General features: G+C 41.7%; 1 protein-coding gene across 5 annotated transcripts in view; it reads left to right on the forward strand.

Moving 5' to 3' along the window:
- The window catches only part of LOC140204440 (cation channel sperm-associated auxiliary subunit gamma-like), a 176,679-nt gene that overhangs the window by 107,556 nt on the left and 41,509 nt on the right, over nucleotides 1–27,614 (forward strand). For 4 of the 5 annotated variants that reach the window (XR_011887612.1, XM_072271161.1, XM_072271160.1 and 1 more), the window contains exons 15-17: nucleotides 12,788–12,959; nucleotides 19,008–19,132; nucleotides 21,272–21,352. Coding sequence is in view for 4 of the 5 variants with exons in the window: in XM_072271161.1 (XP_072127262.1) it covers nucleotides 12,788–12,959; nucleotides 19,008–19,132; nucleotides 21,272–21,352 (378 nt within the window). In the remaining variant the exon portion in view is untranslated. Of the gene's footprint in view, nucleotides 1–7,216; nucleotides 7,280–12,787; nucleotides 12,960–19,007; nucleotides 19,133–21,271; nucleotides 21,353–27,614 lie in introns of all 5 variants that reach the window. The other variant, XM_072271159.1, reaches the window with a different exon arrangement.

A 27,614-nucleotide genomic window follows, 5' to 3' on the forward strand; every position in this document is an offset into this window, starting at 1 on the left:
TCTGGCACCATGCCAGAGTCCAATGATTTTTAAAAGAACATTACTAATGCCTGCACAATCTCTACCACCACCTCTTTCATAACCCTAGGGTACAGTTCATCGGGTCCGGCTGACTTTTGTACCCTTGGGTCTTTCAGCTTTTTGAGCTGAAAAAAATCCCTTGTACTAGTAACTACACTCACTTCTCTTCCCTCACATCCTTCAACCATCTCGTACACTGCTGATATCTTCCACAGTGAAAACTAATGCAAGATATTCATTTAGTTCATCTGCCATCTCCTAGTCCCCCATTATTATTTCTCCAGTCTCATTTTCTAGCGGTCCTATATCCACTCTTATCTCTTTTTTTTTATATACTTGAAAATGCTTTTACTATCCACTTTGATATTGTTTACTAGCTTGCATTCAAATTTCATCTCTTCCCTCCTAATGACTCTTTTGGTTGCTTTCTGTAGGGTTTTAAAAGCTTCCCAATCCTCTGTCTTCCCACTAATTTTTGCTTTGTTGTATGCCCTTTCTTTTGCTTTTACAATAGCTTTGACTTCCCTTGTCGGCCAAGGTTGTACTATTTTACTATTTGAATATTTCTTTATTTTTGGAATACGTATGTCCTGCACTTCCCTCATTTTTCCCAGAAACTCACACTATTGCTGCTCTGCTGTCATCCCTTCTAGCATCTCCTTCCAATTTACTTTGGCCAACTCCTCTCTCATACCACTGTAATTTCCTTTACTCCACTGAAATACTGCTAGGGCAGACTTTACTTTCTTCCTATCAAATTTCAATTTGAACTCAATTATATGTTGATCACTGCCTCCTAAGGGTTCTTTTACCTTAAGTTCCCTAATCACCTTTGGTTCATTAAATAACACTCAACCCAATAGAGCGAATCCCCCTAGTAAATTTAATGACAAACCGCTCTTAAAAGTCACCTTGCAGGCATTCAGCAAACTCACTGAATTGAGATGCATTTCCATTTACTTTCCCAATTGACCTGCATGTTAAAATTTCCCATGACTATCATAACATTGCCCTTGGATATTAGGGAGGCTGGTACCTGTGATAGAGCTGACTAATTTCACAAGCTTCTGCTACTTATTTCAATCTTGGTCAGTAGTCCACCCCCCCCCCCCCCCATACCAGATTTTTTTTTATTCCTATTTCTCTACAAAATTCAAAGGTTACCCTGAAATCTCCATTTTATGTGGAAAATGTGACAGCAAAAGGGATAGGTGAAATTGTGAGGTCCATGTCCTAATGTCATTAGGTTAAAGAACGGTGTAGGAAAGTAGTCAGTTGAACAAAGGTGAATTGCACATGGAAGTGCCAAGGCTAATTTCCTGGATATCTTTTTGCTTATACCTGACTGCTGATATGATGTAATCAACTTAAAAACTATTTAATGCACAATTAAACATAGGCACTAATAACATTTCTGAGTTTAGTTTCTTAGAAAATTGATTTCCCTCCTCCCCAAATCCAGCATTCTTCTCTACCTGTACTTTCAAATCCGCCTGACATCTTGAAGGCACCAATCAAATTCCCTTTAAACTTTCAAAATTCCATGCAATGTAGCTCGAGATTATGGAGTATCTCTTTATAATTTAGCTCTTGGAGGCCATATATCACAAAGTTCATTTGATGTTTGAATAAAGATTGAAGGATTGGGTATCACTTATTGAAATTGGTTTATCCTGAATGGTGGCATAAGCAACTTTAGATGAGGAAATTGGGAGCAAAAATGAAATTATTCGAGGAACTCAGCAGGTCAGCAAGCATCTGAGCAGGCAGAAAGATTATCAACATTTCCAATCCCAATCCTGCATCAGAAGTAATAATGTTAGAGGGAAGATGGGAAAGGGGATGAGAAACCCATTGGGTTAACTGTGTGAGTGTTAGGCCAACGGAAACAGATGGTGTATGGGAAAGAAACCAGATAAAAGAGTTATTGGGGAGGGAAAGAGGTTGGAAAAAAAGGCGGTGGTGGGAAGTCTTGGGTGGATCAGAAGGAAAGCGACAAGAAGTGAGGGCTTATTGAAAATAGAAAATTTACTCTTATTGACATACAGTTGTAGATGTCCCCAGTGGAATACAAAGTACCATTCTTCTAGTTTGCATTTTGTCTCACCCTTGCACTGGAGAAGGCTGAAGAAAGGCAGGTTGGTGAGAGAATGGGAGAGGGAGTTGTATTTGTCTGCAATGCAGAACAAAAGATAGCCAATGTGGTTGGTGAGCAGGTGCTTGGGAAAGCAGTCACCTGGTCTACGCGTAGTCTCATTGATGTATAGGAAGCTACATTTGTGAGCACTGAATGCAATAGACAACTTCTCTCACACCACTTCCCTTTCCTACCCTATCCACCAGTTAACCAGTTTGTTTCCCCTCCCCCCCCAAAAAAAATCTCGACCTCAAAAAAATCCCTATGATCCCTCATTTATCTGGTTCCACCTTATCATCTTCCTTATTAGAGATGAGAAGGATTCAGGGAAATAGGATAGATTTTATCACATAGAAGACAGAGTTGGAATAAATGTATTCATCCAGTGTACCTGATGCTCCTGCAGTGGCCTCCTGTATATTGGTGAGACCCGATGTAGATTGGGAGACCGCCTCACTGAGTATCTATGTTCTATTTGCCAGATAAAACAGTATCTCCTGGTAGCCACCCATTTCAATTCCACTTTCCATCCCCATTCTGAAATGTCAGTCGATGGCCTCCTCTACTGCCTCGATGAGGCCACACTCAGGTTGGAGGTGCAACACCTTATATTCCATCTGGGTAGCCTCCAACCTGATGGCATGAATAGCAATTTCTTGAACTTCTGGTAATTGTCCCCACTTTTCACCATTCTGCATTCCTCTTTCCCTCCCTCTCCTATCTCCTAACCTGCCCATCACCTCCCATTGGTGCTCGTCCTCCTTCCCTTTCTTCCATGATCTCTGGCCTCTCCTATCAGATTTCCCCTTCCTCCAGCCCTTTAGCTTTTTCACAAATCAACTTCCCAGCTCTAAACTTCAGCTGCTCAACTCTCCCGGTTTCACCTATCACCTACCACCTTGCACTTCTTCTTCCCCTCCCCTCACCTTCTTACTCTGACTTTTCCAGTCCTGATGAAGGGTGAAAAGGGTGATGAAGGGCGAGGGGCCCAAAATATCGACTGTTTATTCATTTCCATAGATGCTGTGTGATCTGCTGAGTTCCTCCAGCATTTTATGTGTGTTCCATTGGAATAAATGAGTCTTTTTCTGACTGAAAAGATGTAACTAATGGAATGACTCAAGGATCAGCCTTGGGACTCAATCATTTACTGCTTATATTATTGACCTTGAGGAAAAGGCAGTGTATAAGGTACTCAAGCTAGCCGATAACAAAAAAATAATGGGAGGAAATGTTGCAACGGGGATATTTTGACTGCAACAGGATATAGACAGGTGATTGAATAGGTGAAAAAATGTCAAATTGAGTGTATTTGGGAATAGGAGACTATTATCTGCATGGAGAGAGACTGAAAATGAGTGGAGCACAGAGACATAGAGGTGTTTTAGTGTGTATGAATCAAATCATAAATGATAAACAGATAAATTGAACAAGTAGCTCGAATGGAAATTAAATATTCACCTTTTCTCCAAGGACATTAGAGTAGAAATAGGGAAGTATTGTTACAATTGTACAGGATATTTGTGAGTCTTGGAAGCACAATCTTCATTTGATTCTTTCAGAAAGGTTTTATTACCATCAGAGGATATCCAAAAGAAATTCACTGGGTTCACTTCTGAGATAAGAGGATTCTATTCCACAAACGGCTAAGGAAGTTGGGTCTGTAATGATTCTCATGAGGCATATAAAATCTTAAAGGGTATCATGAGATGCTTATATTCATGACATAGTCTTGAATGAGTGAACGTAGAAGAAAATGGGGCAATAATATAAAACTAAAGTCAACAGGAATATCTTCTCCCTGAATATGATGAATCTCTGGAACTGGATTATGGAGACATCTCATTGGAAGTATCTAAAGGGCAAGTGGGTGTGCTTTCGTAAGATTGGGGAATTGAATGCAATGGGGGGGGGAATAAAATGGTTTCAAAGTAAATATGTGAAAAGATAGGTCTAATCTATGGGTTGACATTCTAACTTAGAGAAAGGCCAATTTTAATGGTATCAGAAATGATCAGGCAAGTGTGGATTGGGAAGGGCTGGTTTCTGGCAATGGTGTACTTGATCGCCTTCAAAAATGAAATTTTGAGAGTACAAAGCTGCTATGCGTCTGTCAGAATAAAAGGTAAAGATAACAGGTTTAGGGAACCTTGGCCTTCCAAGAGATATTGAGACCCTGGTTAAGAGAAAAAAGGTGGTTTATTGTATGCATAGGCAGGTAGGAACAAATGAGGTGTTTATAGAGTATAAGAAATGCAAGAGGACACTTAAGAAAGAAATCAAGGAAGTTTAAAAGAAAACATGAAGTTGTTCTAGCAGACAGGATAATGGAGAATCCTAAGGGCAAAAGGATTGCAAGGGACAAAATTGGTCCTCTGGAAGACCAGAATGGTCGTCCATGTGTGGAGCTAAAATAGATGGGGGGGTCGTAAATGAATTCCTTGCACCTGTATTACTCGGATACAGAGACAGATACAGAGTCTATAGAAGTGAAGCAAAGCGGCATCAATTTCATAAACTCTGTGCAGATTGAGGAAAATCAAGGTGGATAAATCCTCAAGGCCTGACAAGGTGGTCCCTTGGACCCTACGAGAGGCAAGTGCAGAAATTGCTGAGGCCCGAGCAGAGATATTGAAAATATCCTTAGGAACAAGAGAGGTACCAGCATAAAAATGTCATCCAAGGTGTCCAGGCATATTCGGTTTTAGTTCAATCTAACACTGTGTTGTTCGTTATCTGCAGGCCACCTCGATTAAAATTGCACAAAATAGCAACAAAAGAAAAGGTGCAACCAGAAACCAGAAACACATTATAAAGTGAATTACAGAGTCCGATCATTTGTGTAAATATGGGAAGTGGCTGCTGGCAATTGTGTCTTGTCTTCTTGCCACAATGCAGCTTGAATAGAAATGGGGTCAAGGTCCGAGTAGAGACTGACCCCACATTTTCACAAATTGGTTAATTGGAAACATGAATTACAGCACAGGTCTATCATATCCACACTCATAGTTATCCCAGTTCGCATCTTTTAGTCCGGAGGGTTGGAGGTGATAGTTTTCATCTACTGATCCAAGTTCTTTTAGTCTCCATCTATCATAAATTTATCAATAGTCTTCAATACTAATACATGGCAGAATTTGCCAGATGAAGGGTTGAGAATTATAATTTAGAATATTGTTAATTGGAGCATTTTTTTGCACCACATATTTAATTTAACTATTTTATATATATATATTTACTGTAATTCACAGTTTTTTCAGCTCTCTCAGTTATCATGTATGGCATTGTACTGCTGCCACAAAGCTAACAAATTTCATGACACATGCTGGTGATATTAAACCTGATTCTGATTCTGATAATTGGCGCAGGTCTGCCCAATGAACCAGCAAACAGAGTAGATCTTCCACATGTAGAAAGTGAGGGCGTGGAGGGGTGGAGTGATGAGTAGTAAATGTTCACTCTGTCCATCGTTCTGGTAGGCCCATGGGAAGTTTCAAGTACATTTATTATCAAAGAATGTATAAATGGTGCAACCTTGAGATGTGCTGGATCACAAGTAGCCACGAAGCAAGAAACCCGAAAGAATTAAAGAAAAAGAAAATAAAAGACCAACATGATGCGCAAAAGAGAGAAAAAAACTTGCAAACAATTGAAGGGGCTCAAATGATAGCATCATAATCTTTTTTGTAATTCTCTGTTGTGGAAGTCTAGGTCTTTGCCAGATCTTCTAAGGATAGAGAAACAGTTTGTCATTTATCTACCAGCTGCATAATGGTGCTTCAGATAGAACAGCTGCCTAACAACTCCACTGGCCGAGCTTTGACTCTGACTTCTGGTGATATCTCTTTGAAGTTTCACTGTGTCTAAGTGGGTTTTTCCTTTGCTTACTGTTTTCCTTCCACATCCTCAAAGGATAGTAGAATAATTGTAAATTGCCCATAATGTATGTGGGTGATAGATGAATTTGGGGTGGTGTAGGGAGGGAGGGAGAAGTGCAATTGGGCTTGTTAGAGTAAATTGGTGCAGGGAAAATGGTTATGGCCATGGGACTGATGGAATTGCTCTGACACCCAAACAGACTTCCTACCTCATGAGAAAATATAAAATAATATAGCAAGGCCACGCGGAAATTGACAAATGCATCCAAACTTTCTGCATAAGAATTTCACTTATCACCTGCTAAAGGAGCTGACAGAAATCCCATGGAAATAGAAGGCCGAACTGTTTCATGTTAAAAAACAGTTTCAAAGATTTAAATCACACACATGATAAAATCTGCAGATGCTGAAAATCCAAGGCAAAACACACAAAATGCTGGAGGAACTCAGCAGGTTGGGCAGAATCTACGGACATGCATAAACAGTCAATGTTTTGGGCCAAGCACCTAGGTGTTCCATCTGCCAGAAAAAGTAGGATCTCCTGGTAGCCACCCATTTCAATTCCATTTCCCATTCACATTCCGACATGCCAGTCCATGACCTCCTCTACCGCCACAATGAAGCCACATTCAGGTTGGAGGAGCATTGTATTCCACCTGGGCATCCCACAACTAGACGGCATGAAATAAACATTGATTTCTTGAACTTCTTCTAATTGTTTGCCCCCCCCCCCACTTTCACCACTTGCCATTCCTGCTTCACTCTCTCACTTTATCTCCTTAACTGCCCGTCATCTCCCTCTTGTGCTCCTCCCCCTTCCCATTCTTCCATGGCTTTCTATCCTCTCCTATCAGATTCCCCCTACTCCAGCCCTTTATCTCTTTCACCAATCAAATTCCCAGCTCTTTACTTCACCCCCTTTTGTTCTCTCGGTTTCACCTATCACCTACCACCTTGTACTTCTTCCTCCTCTTCCCGCACCTTCTGCTCTGACTTCTCACTCTTTTTTCCCACCCTGGTGAAGGGTCTCGGCCCGAAACATTGCCTGTTTATTCACTTCCATAGATGCTGCCCGACCTGCTGAGTTCCTCCAGCATTTTGTGTGTTTTACCTTCAAAGACTTGACACAGGTTGTGATTTTCCTGATAGAGAACTGACGGCTTATTTATTTCTCTTTCAGCCTTATGCTGATCCGGTTCATGATCCAACATGGAGATGGTGGAAAAATTCATGGCAAGCTCAGGTGTGATGTACAATGTAGCTAGTCGAAAAATATTTCTGAAGTAACAAATAATTATGGAATCAGTATAAAGTCATGGAACATTTTTGTTTTTCTGAGGAATACAGTTGTTCCTTCTGTTACAAAGTTATATTTTACAGAGAGGTTTGAACATGTTGAGAATTTTAATTATACCATTAAAGGTTGTTATTGCCAAGTATGTTCCATTGAGTCTTTCAAAAGTATATGAATTCTATTTCTGTACAATTAAAATAGAGATTAACTTGTAATTAGTTATTTTAGATGGAGGATTATATGCAAATTTTGATTACTTGACAGCCTTAATAACAATGTTCAAAACAACATCGACTGAGAAGTTAAAACCCCAAATAGTTCAAGCTCTTGAGTTATAATTGTATGAGAGTTTGCTCTCGCTTTTGGGTATGAAATGAGCTTGTTTACAGATGAATCATAGGTGTGTACTGATTTAATTAATGTGTGAGCCTGGTGGTGCAAATGATGTTTCTGGCATTTGAAGGCACTGACCTTGACATATCAGTTAAATCACTAAATTCTTAGGAGCACTATTACTGGTACTGACACATGGCTCCAGATAATTTTGATCTTTCAATTGCTTTTTCACGGAGGACGATCTCCTTATTGCTCTGAAGTAGATTGTACCTATTTTCCTTTCCATTTCCTCCACTGAAAGGTTCAGAGGTTCATTTATTATCGAAGTATGCATGTAGTATACAACTCTGAGATTCGTCTTCTCTAGATAGCCACAAAACACAGGAAACCCCCACCCCACGCAAAGAAAAATTGGGCAAACGGTAACAAGAACATCAAACCCCAAACCCCTAGTCCCCTCCCTCGCACAAAAGTAAATGAACAAATCGCAACAAATGGCAACAAGAACATCAAGACCAAACCCAGAACCCCTCTCCAAGACCTCCCATTAAGGATCCAAAAAGTCTGTAGGCCGCATGCTCCCAGATTGTTTCAAAGCTATTTGAACTGGCAACTTTCATGCTAGATTTTCTACCATTGCTTCTTAAAGCCATGATGATCCTTGTTCAGGAGACCTAGAGTAACCTCAACTAGTGTTACACATACGTGGGTACCCTGCCAAGGTGGTAATCAACAACAGCTAAGGTAGTGTTGGATGCTTCATTCATGTGGATGAGCGGGCAACACAGAATTTCGAAAATTTCTAGATAGGCTAAACTAGCACCAGTTAATTCTTTATTATGGTGATTTCTGATGAGCAGAACCTGACGTAGCTCTTTTCTGAGATCAAGTACAGAAATCACTAAACTATCAGTTATGTGCAAAACATAACTGAGGATCATAGAGTAGGAGCTGTATGTAAAAGACAAAAGATGGTAGTTAAGTCACAGTTGTATATTTTGGCTGGGCTTCGCCTTGAATATTGTATTTAATTTTGAACCTTCAATCGACCAAAAAACTTGTAGGAATAGGAGATGACCATAAACCCCCAGAATCTGCTAAAGACCATCTACCTCAACTTTACATATACACAAGGACTCTGCTTTCACAGCTCTCTGTGGCAAAGAACTCCAAAGACTTACAACCTTATAAGAGAAGAAATCGTGTTTCCTTATTCTGAAACCATGCCCCCCTCTGACCCTGGGTTCAACAATGAAGGGTCTGTTTCTATGTTGTACTTTTCTACGACTCTCTTCGATGGAGTAGGCTGCTTAAATGGCTCAGCATGGAGTAGATGGGCCGAACAGCCTCTTCCTGTGCTGTACTTTTCTATGACACTATGACTCTAATGAACACTTACTTTGTCTACTCTCCTCAGAATCCTAAATGTTTCAGTCAGTTTGCCTGTCATTCTTATACGCTTCATCATACCATTGAAATAAAAAAAACAAAAATGATGGTTTAAGACAGTGGAATATTTCTCCAAGTTCTGCTCCATTCCATATTTTCAGGAATGGGAACTTTGCTGTGCTGGATGAAGTGTATTTGATCTGGAATAGAAACTGCTCCTCTTTCTACATAGGCTACTTAACCTACTGAGGATATCCAATAGTTTTTAAAAAAATTATTTCAGATTTCCAGCCTCTGCATGTTTGTTTGGATTATTTTATCCTATTTTTATAAAGATCCTAGCCAGATGCTCAACAATCTCTTCCCTCGCCTCGTGGAGCAGCCTGGGGAATATTCCGTCAGGCCCCGGGAACTTATCCGTCCTAATGTATTTTAATAACTCCAACACCTCCTCTGCCTAATATCAACATACTCCAGAACATCAACCTCACTCATATCGTCCTCACCGTCATCAAGTTTCCTCTCATTGTTGAATACTGAAGAGAAGTATTCATTGAGGACCTCGCTCACTTCCACAGCCTCCAGGCACATCTTCCCACCTTTATCTCTAATCAGTCCTACCTTCACTCCTGTCATCCTTTTGTTCTTCACATAATTGAAGAATGCTTTGGGGTTTTCCTTTACCCTACCCACCAAGGCCTTCTCATGCCCCCTTCTTGCTCTTCTCAGCCCCTTCTTAAGCTTCTTAAACCTCATGTATACTGCCTTCTTCCACCTGACTAGATTTTCCACCTCACTTGTCACCCATGGTTCCTTCACCCTAGCATTCTTTATCTTCCTCACCGAGACAAATTTATCCCTAACATCCTGCAAGAGATCTCTAAACATCGACCACATGTCCATAGTACATTTCCCAGCAAAAACATCATCCCAATTCACACCCGCAAGTTCTAGCCTTATAGCCTCATAATTTGCCCTTCCCCAACTGAAAATTTTCCTGTCCTCTCTGATTCTGTCCTTTTCCATGATAATGTTGAAGGCCAGGGAGTGGTGGTTACTGTCCCCCAGATGCTCACTCACTGAGAGATCTGTGACCTGACCCGGTTCGTTACCTAATACTAGATCTAGTATGGCATTCCCCCTAGTCGGCCTGTCAACATACTGTGACAGGAATCCATCCTGGACACACTTAGCAAACTCTGCCCCGTCCAAACCCTTGGAACTAATCAGGTGCCAATCAATATTAGGGAAGTTTACAATACCTTTCCTTAAATCAGGGGACTGAAACTATTCATAGTGCTCTCAACATGGGTTATTTAGTGCTCTGCACATTTACAGTACAACTTCCCTACTTTTATACTTAAACCCCCTTGAAAAATAGCCAATGATAGCCTTTCCTATTACCTGATGCACTTCTGTACTGGCTTTATGTACAAAGACTCCCAAAATCTCCTTTGTATATTTGAATAATATTCTCTTGGTCTTCCTTCCAAAACAACTTTGCATTTTCCCACATTATACTCACTTCTGCCAACAATTTTCCCACTCATGTAAGCTATAACAGCCTCTCTAAACTATTTTGTATTCTCCTCACAACTTACCAACAAACTTGGCTAGGATATGTTAACTTTGTTCCACCAAGTCATTAATTTGTAAGTGATAAACATAAATCCTGCTGCTGCCTGTAAGGAGTTCGTACATTCTCTCTGTGACTGCGTGGGTTTCCTCCAGTCCAAAGGAGTGCCGGTTGGTAGGTTAATTGGTCTTTCTAAATGGTTCTGTGATTAGACTAGGATTAAAATCAGAGGTTTGCTAGGTGGCACAGCCCAAAGGGCCGGAAAGATCTAATCTGTGCTGTATGACAATAAAATTTTAAAATGACTTTGTAGATGCTGGAAATTCGGAGTAACATGCACAAACCGCTGGAGGTTCTGCTGGGTTCCTCTAGCATTTTGTGTTGTGTTACTCCATTAATTGCTAAATACTTGTGGTCCCAGGACTGATCCTTTTGGCACCCTGAAAGAGACACTGCTTCTTGCTAATCTTACTTCCTGTCAATTCCACCATCCATACCAGTAAATTAACCCAACACCATGTGCTCTTTTCTTGTGACTTAACCTTCTTTGAGCTAACCTGTTGAGGATCTTCTGGTATATATATTTACTGCCTTACTGATTCCTACACTGATTAAAATTCTATCAATATTCTCTAATAGAGCCAGCTGATGGTGTAGTGGCATCAGCACTGGGACTTTGAGCCCAGTAGTCCTGAGTTCAAATCCAGCTGGCCTCTTGCACGCTTTATATCCGTGCTGAGTTGAGCACCAAGCTAGCAACTCTGCCTTGTAAAAAAAAACACAAATGCTAAGGAAATGGCAAAAAAAAAATGCTTCTGGATGTGCCACAAGGCAGTAAAGGAACAACAAAAATAAACTCTAATAAATATGGGTTTTTCTCATAGTGTTGACTTTTCTCAATTTGGTCAACATTTTCAAACTGTACGGCTTTTATTTCCTAAATCGATTACGCAGTTTCTCCAACAATAAATATTAGGCTTACTGTTACATTTTTTTGTATCTCTTCTTATTTTTGCCTTGTTTGGGACATATTGAGGAATTACCATTATTGGAAATAACTCGGAAAACGTGTAGCTCGGGTTGTTGATGGTTGAATTGAGTTGTTCTCCGGTCTTGGCAATCCACTTGGTGATGAAACGTTTGCAAATGGTTTGTAAAGATCAGAGAATAACTCAACCCAATCGCCATTATATCAAGCAACACACACCAAAAATGCTGGTGAATGCAGCAGGCCAGGCAGCATCCATAGGAAGAGGTACAGTCGACGTTTCGGGCCGGGACCCTTCGTCAGGACTAACTGAAAGAAGAGATAGTAGGAGATTTGAGAGGGGGAGGGGGAGATCTGAAATGATAGGAGAAGACAGGAGGGGAGGGGTGGATCTAAGAGCTGGAAAGTTGATTGGCAAAAGGGATACCAGACTGGAGAAGGAAGAGGATCATGGGACGGACGAAGGGTACCGAACCGAAACGTCGACTGTACCTCTTCCTATAGATGCTGCCTGGCCTGCTGCGCTCATCAGCATTTTTTGTGTGTGTTGCTTGAATTTCCAGCATCTGCAGGTCCTTGTGTCTGCACCATTATATCAGGTCAGAAAAAAGTTAGATTGCAAGGAGAGGTTGCATAGGTTCTTTAATACCATGAAGTTTATGAAGATTATGCAAAGTTTTTAAGAGGATTAAGCAGTATAATAGAATATGAAGAAACTATTGCTTATTTTGGTTGTAGACCTTTGAGTGGATTAAGAACTACAAAAGCGACTATTTGCCTGCCGGAAAACAGGATTGCTTTGACAGAAAAATTTTGGTTAATCCTTGAGGATCCATTATAAAATGTTATGTTGCTGGAAAGATGCCCAGTGAAAATGGAATTGCAGCAACATGTAATTTAAGTCTTCTGTAAAACAACTTGGGCTAACTTGATTTTCAAACATGCAATTTATCTTTGGTTACAATTAGCATAATGCTACTCCTATGACCTTCAGAGTCATCTTAATATGTAGGATGGTATAACTTTATAACATAATAAAGTCTTCATATTATGTCAGATAGCTGCTATTGTTTTTATCCCTCATGTCATCTCCCCACTCTCCCATATAGAACGTCTTATCTTAATGAAAATTTAATTCTTAATTTAATGATACTTTTATCTTTCCAAGCATTACCACGTATATCTGGCCAATAACAAACTGACCAAAGGTGGTCTCTACGTGGAAGCATATGATTATCGAAAGACATTTAAAAAGCTGATGTTTGAAATATTGCCCTCTGTCATTTACATGGACAAAAGCAGCATGTATAATTTCGACATCTACCTCACTGTGAATACTGGTGAGTCAAATCAGTTTTTCCTTTCTCAATGCCAGAATTACTTCAACGTATGGAGTCAAAATAATGGGTTCCAAGAAGAAAAAAAATGTTATGTAACATTAAGGATGCTTTTTTTATTTGAAGATGCAGTGCAGAATAGGCCCTTCTAACCTTACGAGCCACATTGCCCAGCAACTCACTGATTGAATCCGACCTTAATCACGGGACAATGTATAATGGCCAATCAGTCTACTAACTGCGTATGTTATTGACTGTGGGAGGAAAGCCACACGCGGGGTTGGGGGGGGCGGCGGGGGAGAAGGAATGTACAAACTTGCTTACGGAGGATGCCAGAATCGAACTCTAAACTCCAAAGCCCTGAGCTGTAATAGCGCCATGCTGACAGCTATGCTAGCATGGCCCCCTTTCGGGCAGGGTCATTTTAGTTTAAACATTTTATTTTGCTGTTAAGAGATAGAAGTCTCATCAGTTTCACAGGCTCAAAGCATGAATATGATTACAGAGAGGTGAATTATGATTATAAATCTGAATGTTTCAGTGATAATGCCAAGACTTTGGTGATCTTTACAACAGCCTTTGTGTTTCATAGATTTACTATTATTTTAAAAATTAGCCTTCATTTGAAAAATATTGTTATCACTTTACATTTCCAAATATATTCTGTCAGCTTAAAGGGTGGAAGAGTTCTTAAATGCAAACTGCACCAACATTTCAATAGTTCAATGGCTTCATTTAATATCAGCGAATGTATATAGATAGATATTTTATTGATAAATTACAGTGTCGCAGTAGCATTACAAGTGCACAGACATACAAATGTTATGAGAGAAGTAAGAAACAATAAAAAATAAGTTACCTCAAGCAGTCTATCAGGAGGGGGTCATCACTTCCCCGGCTATAGGTTGACTCATTATGGAGCCTAATGGCTGAGGGTAAGAATGACCTCATATAGCACTCTTTGGAGCAGTGCAGTTGTATAGTCTATTACTAAAATTGCTCCTCTGTTCAGCCAAAGCGGCATGCAGAGAGTGAGAAACATTGTCCCGAATTGCCAGGATTTTCTATAGAGTCCTTTGTGCTACCACATCCTCCAGTGTGTCCATTTTGACTCCTATAACAGAGCCAGACTTTCCAATCAGTTTATTGAGCGTATTGGCATCACCCGTGTTGATGCCATTGCCCCAGCACACCACCACATAAAAGATTGTACTTTTGACAACAGACAGGTAGAACATGTGAAGGAGAGGCCTGCATATTCCAAAGGACCTCAGTCTCCTCAGGAAGTGGAGGCAATTCTGGCCTTTCTAGTACACAGCCTCTGTGTTGATGCTTCACTCAAGTCTGTCATCCAGGTGCACCCCCAGGTACTTGTAGGTCCTCACCACATCCATGTCTTCACCATCAATAGTAACAGGAAACAATGCAGGCTTAGCCTTCCTAAAGTCCATCACCATCTCCTTTGTCTTACTGATGCTGAGCTGCAGATGATTCAGCTTGCACCATTTGACAAAGTCCTCCTCCAGGGCCCTGTATTCATCCTCCCATCCTCCCTTTATACACCCAACTATTGCTGAGTCATCAGAGAATTTCTGCAGATGACATGACTCTAAAGTCCAAGGTATACAGGGTAAACAGGAAGGGAGCCAGTACAGTCCCCCGTGGGGCACCAGAGCTGCTTATAGCCATTACTGACACACAACTCTGAAGCTCCACAAACTGTGGCCTACCAGTCAGATAGTCCATTATCCAGGATACAATGGAAATGCCACCCTGCACTGAATGGAGCTTTTCTCCCAGCAATGAGGGCTGTATGGGATTGAAGGCACTTGAGAGGTCAAATAAAAGATCCTCACAGTGCTGCCCTGCTTATCCAAACGGGAGTAGGCTCTGTTCAGCAGGTAGATGAACGCATCGTTGAGTCGAATGTGCTCCTGGTAGGCAAACTGCAGGGGACTGAGGGCTGATCTGACCTGGGGTCTGAGGTGAGCCAGGACCAGCCTCTGTAGGGTCTTTATCATGTGTGAGGTCAGGACTGCTTAATGGTAGTCATTCAAGACTTTTGGTTGGCCCTTCTTGGGTAGTGGGACAACAAATGATGTTTTCCACACAGTCGGGTTGTATACAGTATACAACCTGAAATTCTTACTCTCCACAGACATCCACAAAACCCAGAGAAAAACCGGAAGAATGTATTTCAGAAGAATGTTAGTACCCCTTCCACACACAAGCAGCAGCAGCAAAGCATCAACCTTCCCCCCCTCCCCTTCTCCCCCACTTGTTCCAGTAGGAGGAAACAGCCCCCATCTCCCCACCACCCACTAAGCAAGCAATAGCATAACTTCCAGAGGCCATGATCTAGGTCCATAAAAAAACTACAGTCCATAACCCAACACTTTCATCTCTCTCTCTCTCTCTCCCTCCCCTCCCCCCTCGCCTCACTTCTCTCTGTCCCCATCCCTCTCCCGTTCCCCTCTCCCTCTGTCTCGCTCCTCCCCTCCTTCCCTCCTTCCACAGCGAGAGGGAGACCACAGTGGTTCAGGAGCCCATTAGTTATAGAGGAATGAACCTAGTGGTGTGGAACCCAAGGCTTCTGTACCTCCTGCCGGGTGGTGGTAGTGAGAAGAGGGCATGATCTCGATAGTGGGGGTATTTGATGGTAGATGCTTCTTTTTTGTGCTTCATGTAAATGTACTCAATGAGGGGAGGGCTTCGCCTATTTTGGACTCACCTGTATACACCACTTTCTGTAGCCTTCTTTGTTCCTGGGCATTGCTCTTTCCATACAGGCCGTGATGCAACCAGTTAGGATACCCTCCACTGTGAGTTAATAGAAGTTTGTCAACATTTTTGGTGATTTCTAAGGAAGTAGCAGAGCTGTCATACCTTCAGTGTGATGATACTTAAGTACTGGTCCCAGGACAGTTCGTCTGCTATGTTGACACCATAGAAATTAAACTACTGAACCTGTCCACTTCCGTTCCCCTAATGAGGACTAGCGCATGGGCCTCTGGCTTCCTCCTCCTTCAGTTGATAATCAGCTCTTTGGATTTGCTGACATTGAATGAGAGGTTGTTGTAGTGGCACCACTCAACCAGACTTTCAATCTCCCTGCTCTATGCCAGTTTGTCACCATCTTTGATTTGGCCACCAACAAACTTAAACACAACACTGGTCATGATGGCGCCAGCGAATAACGATTCCTCAGGTGACTGTCTTCCCGATAGTCCACAAAACAGTTTATTTCCCTTCTTGTGCAACTTCTTTTTATTTTAAATGTGTTTCTGGACTGTTAGAGCCTGCAGTTTACAGTTTGGAGATTGATTGAGTGATCCAGGAGATGAGCGTGGGTGGCCTCGAGGTGAGGCTTAGTGAGCCCATGTTCAACTCCATTTCGCTGATTAATCACCGACTGAAGCGTCGAGGAGGCAAATGCAAGTGTTCTGCGCTGACCTACTGCCTTTCACTTGCGGTTGTGACTGATTTCTCGCTGCTGCTGGAGAAGATGTCTGTGTTTGATGGCCTAGCTCCCATGCTGCTCTACCTCTGCATTTGAGTGGCCTCTCTCTCCCTCAAGGCTGCGGGAGGACGTTACCGGTTCTGTGATTTATGGAGCGAACTGGACGCTTTTTGGTTTTATGTCCATTTCTGTGTTTTTTCCCATGATTTCTTGTTGCTGTTTCAGCAATTTAATTTGGCGCAATTTGTAAGTTTTCTTTGTATGGGGGTGGGGGGGCAGGCGCAGCTTGGAGTTTGATATTCCTGCAGTTCGCACAATTTGTTTTTCTTCATGTGTGTGGGAGGGTTTGTGTGGGGGGTGGGGGAGAGAAGGGGAATTTGATAGGAGAGGACAGAAGGCCATGGAAGAAGGGGGATGGGGAGTGGCACCACAGGGAGGTGATGGGTATGTAAGGGGATAAGGTAAGCAAAGGAAACAGGAATGGGGAATGGTGAAGGGGGGGTGGTGTGTACAATTACCGGAAGTTCGAGAAATCGATGTTAATGCCAGCAGGTTGGAGGCTACCCAGACTGAACATAAGATGTTGCTCTTCCAACCTGAGTGTGGCCTCATCGTGGTTTAATTTGACAATTGCTGCTTCCTGTGCACCTAATTTTGCCAAACCAAAGTCGCCATAGTGACATCCAACTTGAACAAAACCAGAAGATATTTAATAAGTAAGGTTGTAACAGAAAAACACAACTGATTAGAAAGCAGAAGTGAGTACTCAGCTGACTCGCTGTATTTGATGATATTTTAGCCATGATAATCAAGCTGAATTTTCTATGCTTTCGATTATGAACAAGACTGGGAAACCCATTCAATTTAAATTGTATTGAAGTATTGATCCAGTGAAGCCATTGCTATTTGTTAATAGGCAGCCTGTGTCTCTCCTGATGTCTGCTTTCAGGCAGAAGATTACACATATGAAAAACAATGAATAATTTGGAATGGGTTTTGTGATATGATTGTATTTTTGGTACCTTTTCCTATATTTTCTATTTGCATTTAAACTCATAGTGTTAAAATTTCCCCATATATCTATCTGATTTCCTTTAATAAAGTCGGCTAGTCATCGTTACCTACACTCAGTGGCCACTTTATTAGGTACACTTGTACAACTGATGGTATTGCAAATATCTAATCAGCCAATCATGTGGCATTAACGGAATGCATAAAAGCATGCAGACATGGTCAGGAAGTTCAGTTGTTGTTCAGACCAAACATCAGAATGGGGAAAAAATGTCATCTAAGTGTGTTTGACCGTGGAATGATTGTTGGTGCCAGATGGGGTGGTTTGCTGATCTCCTAGGATTTTCATGTACAAAAGTCTCTGGAGTCTACAGCGAATGGTGTGGGGGGGGAGGGGAAGTCATCCAGTTAGATGCAGTTCTGTGGGCAAAAACACATTGTAATGAGAGAAGTCAGAGGAGAATGACCAGGCTGGTTCAAGCAGACAGTAACTCAAATAATCATGTGTTATAACAGTAGTGTTCAGAAGAGCATCTCTGAATGCACAATATGTTGAACCTTGAATTGGATGGGTTACAGCAGCAGAAAGCCATGAACATACAGACAGTGGTGAGTTTATTAGATGCAAGAGATGCCTAATAAAGAAGCCACTCAGTTTATAAGCAAGGGATAACAAAGTTAAATAGCGGGTTAGTAATGTACTCTACATAGAAAAGTAACTCTGATCAAAGATACCAACAGCATTCCTTTGTGATTGTGACAGTGGTAACAACAGTGACAGTGGTAATTCCAATACCTGTCCTGGTATTGGAAAGTGATGTCACAAAGCAAATGTGATATAATACGCAAATTTTACAATCAACTTTTCTGTCAAGGGGTACAAATTGTAAAAGATGAAGCATAATAACAAATCTGTTTATACAGCATCACCATCATCAGAAAATTGGTACATGTGACCTTACAATCAGATACAACAATATTGAAGACGTAACATGGAAGGTATCCATGTATCTGTATCTATGATATCTATGATATCCTGATATCTATGGTCTAAATCCACAACCTGCAGTTCTGAATGCATTCAGGATTAGCCAACATTAGGTCATCAGTTTCTGATCAAGAATTTCTGTTTTCTGCTGTTTTTGAACTTGAGATGTTATGCTTGTACACTGTTAATACCATAATATCTTGGCCCTTTGATAGCTCTTGCACTGACCTTCAAATTAAAATTTAAAGCTAGCTTAGCAGTTACAGCTCGCGCATTGGAGTTCAGAGCACAATTCCGGAGAAAGGACTCTCTACATTCTTCCTGTGGCTGTGTGGGTTTTCCCTGGGTGCTCTGGTTTCCACCCATTGTCCAGCCATGTACCGGGTAGGGTTAATTGTCCCATGATTAGGTTGGGGTTAAATCGGGGTAACTGGGACATTGTGGCTCGAAGGGCAGGTAGGCCCTATTTCATGCTGTATCAATAAGTAAATAAAATAAAATTTAACAGATCATAGCCTTTCTTTAGTATAAATAACAGATGTTTGTTCCAACGAGTTGGACCATATGGACAATCTGTGTTCTTTTATTGTAGGAGAGGCGAGTGAAGAGTACGAAATCAATCAGGCATGGTTGTTTGCCCAGGTTTCCTCTCCAAAATATGTTCTGGCTGAGCTAAAGAGAGAGGAGCTAATGAGCAGTGGGAATCTAATATACAAGGTACTTACCAGAGTGTGGAGGCATACAAAGAACATAAGGAAAACTGGATTATACCATATTCTGATAGTCATTTTTAAAGTCACAAAAAACACATTAGTAATGCAGCATACCTTTTGTACTTATATTAAAATTTGAAGGCAGGAAAAGGAGACAAGTAGTTTTACATGGACACCAGTAGTTTGCATCATTGTGAACTCAATGGTTGAACTGGTGGTGTTGTAAGCAGTGGTGCAGCAGCATGAAGTGACTGCACCAACTCCCACCAGTGATCAAATCTGTGAATTTATTTGGAATGAATGCTTTTGTTATGGTATAGTGTGCTGCAAACTGTGTTTAACTTCTAAAGAAAAGAAAACTTACTTTGCATCTGCAGTCTTACTGTAAATTTCAATTAAGTAATCTATTTCTTTGCCTGTTTGTCTCCAAATCATAAACCAGTGGAAAAGTGAAGAATCCGAAAGCTTATACTGAAATTCATCAGTATAATGTTTGTTCAGTTTGCAGTTTGACTCAAATCGTATATTTGTTTAAGATGCAGTGTGGAATAGGCCCTTCCAGCCCTTAGATCTGATTTATACTCGTGCGGCAAATCGACGCCGTAGCCTGACACGCACCTCTCCCAAAATGTAACTGCGCGTCATGGCGACGCAGACCGCAACAACTGTGATTCGTCCGCTTGGTAGCATCGCATTCCCTCCTATGCTGCAATAGCTTCCCTTTGGTTGACTGAAGGGCAGGGAAGGAACTCTAGCTGCAGTGCTTTCCATAAAGCTTTACAGACCGCTGAAATTATGGAGGACACATTTCGCTTTTACGAAAAAAGACTCTTGCTTTAAACTGCTGCGTTCACCAGCAACTTTGATGTGTGTCGCTTGCTTTAAACTTGTTTACCCCGAGAAAGACTACCATGACCGTGAAGCCTTGCACGGGTAGGTGTGTGCGCATGCGTGACGTGCGCGAATTGCAGAGCGAGGCAGACACACCAGCACACAAGTATAAATGCTCGCAACGGCGTAGCCGACTTGCGTAGGCTCCAGCATAAACTGGTACACTCAAGTCTAAATCAGCCTTTAAAGCTGCGCCACTGAGCAACACCCGATTAATACTAGCCTAATCACAGGACAATTTACAATGGCTGATTAACCTACTAACTGGTACATCTTTAGACTGTGGGAGGAAACCGAAACGCCCGGAGAAACCTTATGCATGCTATGGAGCGGACGTACAGGTTCCTCACAGATTGGGTCAGCACTGTACCGTAGTGATTAATACAACACCTTACAGGGCAGTGCAGACAGCATCCGTGGAAACGATCAGTCAACGTTTCAGGCAGGAACCCTTCGTCAGGACTGTAGAGGGAAGGGGCAGAGGTCCTATAAAGAAGGTGGGGGGAGGGTGGGAAGGAGAAGGCCGGTAGGTTCCAGGTGAAAAACCAGTAAGGGGAAAGATAAAGGGGTGAGGGAGAGGAAGCAGGGAGGTGATAGGCAGGAAAGGTGAAGAAGGAATGGGGGAAAGCACAATGGGTAGTAGAAGGAGGTGGAACCATGAGAGAGGTGATAGGCCGCTGGGGGAGGGGGCAGAGTGACATAGGGGTGGGGGAAGGAAGGGGGAGGGAATTACGGGAAGTTGGAGAATTCAATGTTTATGCCAAGGGGCTGGAGACCACCTAGATGGTATATGAGGTGTTGCTCCTCCAACCTGAGTTTAGCCTCATCATGGCAGTAGAGAAGGCCATGTATGGATATATCCGAATGGGAATGGGAAGCAGAATTGAAGTGGGTGGCAACCGGGAGATCCTGTCTGTTGTGGCGGATGGAGCGGAGTTTGTACGTTCTCCCCATGACCACATGGGTTACTCCGGTTTCCTCCTACAACCCAAAGATGTACCAGTTGGTAGATTAATTGGTCGTTGTGAATTGTCCCGTGATTAGGCTATGGTTAAATTGGGGAAATACTGGGCGGTGCGGCTCAAAGGGCCAGAAGGGACTATTCCACGCTGTATCTCAATAAATAAATAAATGTCAGAATTGCACTCCGAGCTCAATGTACCTAATTAAGAGACAGCAGAAAGTTCCTCAATTTTTTGAGGAAATATTGTCATTTGTTTTCTGTACTATTTATATGCTTTTTTCCACTCAGGTCTCACTGAAGGACCAAAATTTTTATCAAGGACAAAGTTTGTCAGGTGAAGATCTGGTCTTGGTTTCAGTTTTAATAAAGGTAAGGTTAACCTGAACTAAAGGGATAATGGTGCAAGCCAAACAAGGTTATGGTTGAAAAAAACTTGAGGCAATAGAAGCAGTGACATGAAGCTTGATGACAGATATATACTCTCAGTAGCCACTTTATTAGGTACCTTCTGTATCCAGTAAAGTTGCCACTGAGTGTATGTTCCCAGTCTTCACTGCTGTAGCCCATCCACTTCAGGACTCTATGTGCTGTGCATTCTAGATGCTCTTTTGCACACTACCATTGTAATGTGTGGAAATTTGAGTTACTGTCACCTTGAGCCAGTCTGACCATTCTCCTAGGACCTCTCTCATTAACAAAGCATTTTCACCCACAGAACTGCCGCTTACTGGATGTTTTTTGTTTTGCGCATCATTCTCTGTAAAGTCTAGAAAATCCCAGGAGATCAGTGTACCCGAACCTCCCCATCTGGCGCCAACAATCATTCCACCGTGAGTTACTTAGTTCGCATTGCATCGCCATTCTGATGTTTGGTCTGAACAACAACTGAACTCCTAGCCATATCTGCGTGCTTTTATTCCTTTTAATTATTGCACAATCCTCTGTAAGCTCTAGAGGCAGTTATGTGTGAAAAACCTAGCAAATTCTAGCAGATCAGCAGTTTTCAAGATGTTCAATCCACCCCGTCTGGCACCAACATGTCAAAGTCACTTGGAACACATTCCTTCCCTATTCTTCCCCATCTTGGCATGGTCAAGAGCTTCAATTGAAGAGAATAAAGTCATTTCTTCCTCATTCTCCGCAATCTAAACAAAACACTGAAGGAATGCAGCAGGCCAGGCAGCAAAGTAAACAATCGAAGTTTCAGACCAGGACCCTTCATCAGGACCCATTCTGATGTGGAAGGAACGTGACTGAAGTGACTTTTATTCTCTGAACTACTAAACCTCTTGACCATATCTGCATGCTTTTATGCATTGAGTTGCTGCCATGTGATTGGCTGATTAGATGTTTGCATTAACTAAGACATAACATCACCTGAGAGAAGCATTGTATCAAAGTGGGAGCAGAGGCATGTTTCTATTTTAATAAAATAGCCCTTCTAGCCAATAATGTGACAAATGCAGTTATGTATTGATCTGATACAGAAATACCATGAATATGTTGAGGAATTATACCAAACAAAACAGTCAATTTATTAGGTTGTAAATTGATTTTTAAAGCTTTAGAAATTGTAGAAAAAATAGATTTCCAAAATTGTTTTAATACAGAACATGACCAAAACATATGTCTCAATGTAGCTATCTCGGTTTTGCATCTATCATACTGACTGAACTTTTGATCCTAGATTTGACTTCGAGAAAAGGGGGGGTTCTTTTGCCCGTTATTATCATTTGATTTGAGTTAATAAAGATGGTCCTTTACTGATGCTTGGGTATATGGATTTGGTTGGCGGTTTGATGTCTTTTTTTTATGGAAGCTTGTATAGCGTATAGCTCCAGGTTTGTGCTCAAAATGTTTTTTTTTCCCTTTTTTTTGTTATTAGGGTTTTGTTTTCTGTTTTAGTTAGTAGGGGTTCTTTTTTTTCTTTCTTTTTCCATAAAAAAAAGCTTTAATAAAAAAGAATAGATTTCTTTAAGATTTAAAAAAAAGATGTTTGCATTAACGTATGCACTCAATCAAGTGGTCACAGTGTATTTCATAAAGCCTCTTCACAAAGGAAAGGAACTAGACAAGGCAAAATATTTCTAAAGGGAACAGATTACGCAGTTCCATATTGGTTAGTGGGGCTCTTAAGAGTTCAAAGTAATCACGAGTTGTGAGGGTGTGTTAAAGTTGAGAGGTTGTGAGGCAAGGAAGTTAAAGTTAATGGATGAGCATAGTTTATTGGAAAAAGAACTAAATCCTCCAATACATAGTTCACAAAGACCTGGGTTCAAGGAGGTGTGTGGTGACAAGAATATGTAGATTTTATAACCTTGCTAACAGATGATTGAAGTTTATCTTCTTGAGTTTGAAAAGTTTGGAAAATAGGCAGAACAGTGACAGATGGAATTTAATGCTGGTAAGTGTGAGGTGATATAATTTGGGAGAACTAAGCTGGGACATGCACAATGCATGGTAGGGCCCGAATGAATGTTGAGGAGAAGAGGGAATTTGATGTACAAGTCTATGGGTCAATGGAAATGGCAGCGTAGGTGGTTAAGAAGGAAAATTGCTTTTTTGAGTAACACACACAAAATGCTGGAAGATCTCAGCAGATCAGGCAGCAGCTATGAAAATGAATAAACAGTTGACGTCTGGGGCTGAGACCCTTCATCAGGTCTATGAAGGAAGGGGAAAGAATCCAGAATAAAGAGATTGGGGGAGGAGAAGGAGGACAATCTAAAAGGCGATAGGTGAAGTCAGGTGGGTGGTAAGGGTAAAGGGCTGGAGAAGAAGGAATCTCTTAGAAGAGGAGAGTGGACCATGGGAAAAAGGGAAAACAGAGGGGCACCAGGGGGAGTTGCATTACTTAATGAGTGTTCATATTCTACTGCTAGATATGGAAGATGCTGCCACATTTATCTCTCTAAGTTGTAAGGGGGGTTATTCCAGTAATTAGACATAGGAGTGTTCCTGCTTTGTGAACATTTGGAAGGCCATGGAACTGTGCTATGGAGCTAAGGATTGTAGCAATACTCAAAGGTGGTTTAACATTACCTTCTTAGAGACAGTGAGGGATGATCCATAATTATTGGCCTTGCACATGAAACCCAATCCCAGAAAATGAATAACCGAAAAAGTCATGCAAAACCTTATCGAATGCTTTTCGAAAATTTGTGCATTAACCATAGGCGATCTTTCATTTTTAATGGCAGCACAGAAGGTGATTTGGCCGATAAAGTCCATGCTGGCTTCCAGGGTGATCTCATTCTGCAACATATTTCTCTGCAACCATCCTCTCACATTTTCCCATTACAATCTCATTCCCCTCAGACACTCATGTGATACTTTGGTGGGGACTATATACAGCAGTCAATTAATCTAACAACTGGTATGTCTTTGGAAAATGGAAGGAAAGCAGAGTGCCCAGAGGCCCATACCATCATAGGAAGGGTGTGCTGATACCCACATAAACGGCACCAAAGACCATAATGAGATCTGGATCACTGAAACTGTGAAACAGGTAGCTTTTAGGTTCTCCCATGACTGCATGGGTTTTCCCTGGGTGCTCCAGTTTCCTCCCACATTCTCAAGTCATATGGATTAAGGCTAGTAAGTTGTGGGCATGCTATGTTGGTGCCAGAAGCATGGTTGACACCTGAGGGGTGCCCCCAGCACATCCTTGAACTGTGATAGTCTTGACACAAAATATGCATTTCACTGTATGTTTCTATGTACATGTGACAAATAAAGCAAATATTATTTGCTGTTTAAAGTTCTAAAGCTTTGCTTCATAGCTGGAAACATTGGCTGGATCAATAGTGGGATGGGCTTTGATCAAACTCTCTACTTCTCCCATGTCTGGTTAAGTATCGAGGCTTCAGAGTTGGACGGCTGGGGAAATTACTGAAATTGTCAGGGCATCCACACGATAAAAAGCAGAAGGCTTTGCAATATCAGATCCATCTTGTCAATAAGAAAGGAGTTGTCTTCAGTCATAAACCACTCAGCAGTTACTTTGAAATAATTGAACAGGCTTGTTTTCCCTCCTGTTAAGGTCTAATTGTATATTCTATTTGAGAAATTTCCAAGTAAGCTTGCAGTTTGCTTATGTATTTATTTATTGATAAACCTGGACCTGGACAGTATCCAGGCTCGGGCTGACGTGGCAAGTAACATTTGAACCACGCAAGTGCCAGGCAATGACCATCTCCAACAATAGAGGCTCTCACCATTGTCCCCTGACATTCAGTGGCATCACCATCATTGAATCCCCGACTATCAACATCTTGGGGGCTTATCATTGGTTGCAAACTGAACGGGTCTAGCCATATAAACACAATGGCTACCAGAGCAGGTCAAATTCTAAGAATTCTGCAGTGTGTAACTCACCTCCTGACTCCCCAAAGCCTGTTCACCATCTACAAGGCTCAGGTCAGGAGTTTAATGGGATACTGGCCACTTGCCTGGATGAGTGCAGCTCCATCAACACTCAAGAAGCTTGACACCATCCAGTACAAGGCAGCCCACTTGACTGGCACTCCTTCCACAAGCATCCAATCCCTCCACCATCGACAAACAATTGCAGCAGTGTGTACTATCTACAAGATGCACTGCAACGACACAGCAAAGTTCCTAAGACAGCACCTTTCAGACCCACGACCACTACCATCTAGAAGGACGAGAACAGTAGATACATGGGAACAGCACCACTTGGAAATCCTCCTCCAAGTCACTCGCCATCCTGGCTTGGAAACATATCGCCATTCCTTCATTGTCACTAGGTCAAAATCATGGAATTCTCTCCCTAACAGCACTGTGGGTGTACCCACATCTCAGGGACTGCAGCGGTTCAAGAAGGCAGCTCATCACCACCTTCTCAAGGGCAACTAGGGATGGGCGATAAATGCTGGCTTAGCTGGCAATGCCCACATCCTATAAATGAATAAATTTTAAAAATTACAACATTGTTTCAGATTTCTGGATCATTGGGATCTCATCTAGGGAAGGTATGACATGTACTAAAAGGACGGATTACACCTGAACCAATATAGGAGGGGGACCAATATCCCTTATGGCAGGTTTGCTAGAACTATTACGGAAGGTTTAAACTAAGTTGGCAGAGGGATGGTAACTGGAGTGATAGGGTTGAAGATGGGGCTGTTGGTATACTAGTCGATGCATTATGTCGTGAGACTGTGAGGAAGGGCAGGCAGATGATAGGGCAAAATTGCAGTTAGTGGGATGAATTGAAGTGTAAATAGGACAAAACTGCAAAGGGTGATGAATCCATGACTGAAAGTGTTATATTTGAATGCACACAGTATACGGAATAAGGTAGTTGACCTTGTAGCGTAATTAGAGATTAGCAGATATCATGTTGTGGGCATCACTGAGTCGTGGCTAAAAGAAGATCATAGTTGGGAGTTTAACATTCTTGGATACACATTGTATTGAAAGGACAGGCAAGTAGGTAGAGGGTGTGGGGTAGCTGTATTGGTAAAAAATGAAATCAAATCATTAGATAGAGGTGACATGTAGAGGATGTAGAATTCTTATGGGTAGAATTAAGTAACTGCAAAGGAAAAAAGACCCTGATGGGAGTTATATACAGGCCTCCGAACAGTAGCCAGGATAGAAACATAGAAACATAGAAAATAGGTGCAGGAGTAGGCCATTCGGCCCTTCGAGCCTGCACCGCCATTTATTATGATCATGGCTGATCATCCAACTCAGAACACCGCCCCAGCCTTCCCTCCATACCCCCTGACCCCCGTAGCCACAAGGGCCATATCTAACTCCCTCTTAAATATAGCCAATGAACTGGCCTCAACTGTTTCCTCTGGCAGAGAATTCCACAGATTCACCACCCTCTGCGTGAAGAAGTTTTTCCTAATCTCGGTCCTAAAAGGCTTCTCCTCTATCCTCAAACTGTGACCCCTCGTTCTGGACTTCCCCAACATCGGGAACAATCTTCCTGCATCTAGCCTGTCCAATCCCACTTTCTCTGGCTAATTTGTATGCTTCTTCTTTGGAATTGATACTATCCCTAATTTCTCTTGTCAGCCACAGGTGCACTACCTTCCTTGATTTATTCTTTTGCCAAACTGGGATGAACATTTGTTGCAGTTCATCCATGCAACCTTTAAATGCTTGCCATTGCATATCCACCGTCAATCCTTTAAGTGTCATTTGTCAGTCTATCTTAGCTAATTCACGTCTCATACCTTCAAAGTTACCCCTCTTTAAGTTCAGAACCTTTGTTTCAATGGGACATAGAAAAGGCATGTAAAAAGGGCGATGTTATGATAGTCATGGGGGATTTCAATATGCAGGTAGATTGGGATAGATTGGAAAAATCAGGTTGTTGCTGGAACCCAGGAGAGGGAATTTGTAGAGTGCCTGCGAGGTGGCTGATTAGAGAAGCTTGTGGTTGAGCCCACTAAGAGAAAGGTAATTCTGAATTGGGTGTTGTGTAATGAACCAGATTTGTTTAGGAAGCTTAAGGTAAAGGAACTTTTAGATGTCTGTGATCATAATATAATAGAATTCACCCTGAAGTTTGAGAGGAAGAAGATAAAGTTAGATTCACTATTACAGTGGAGTAAAAGAAATTATAGAGGCATGAAAGAGGAGCTGGCCAAAG

The sequence above is a fragment of the Mobula birostris genome, chromosome 10, assembly GCF_030028105.1.
Source record: "Mobula birostris isolate sMobBir1 chromosome 10, sMobBir1.hap1, whole genome shotgun sequence".
Lineage (NCBI taxonomy): Eukaryota > Metazoa > Chordata > Chondrichthyes > Myliobatiformes > Myliobatidae > Mobula > Mobula birostris.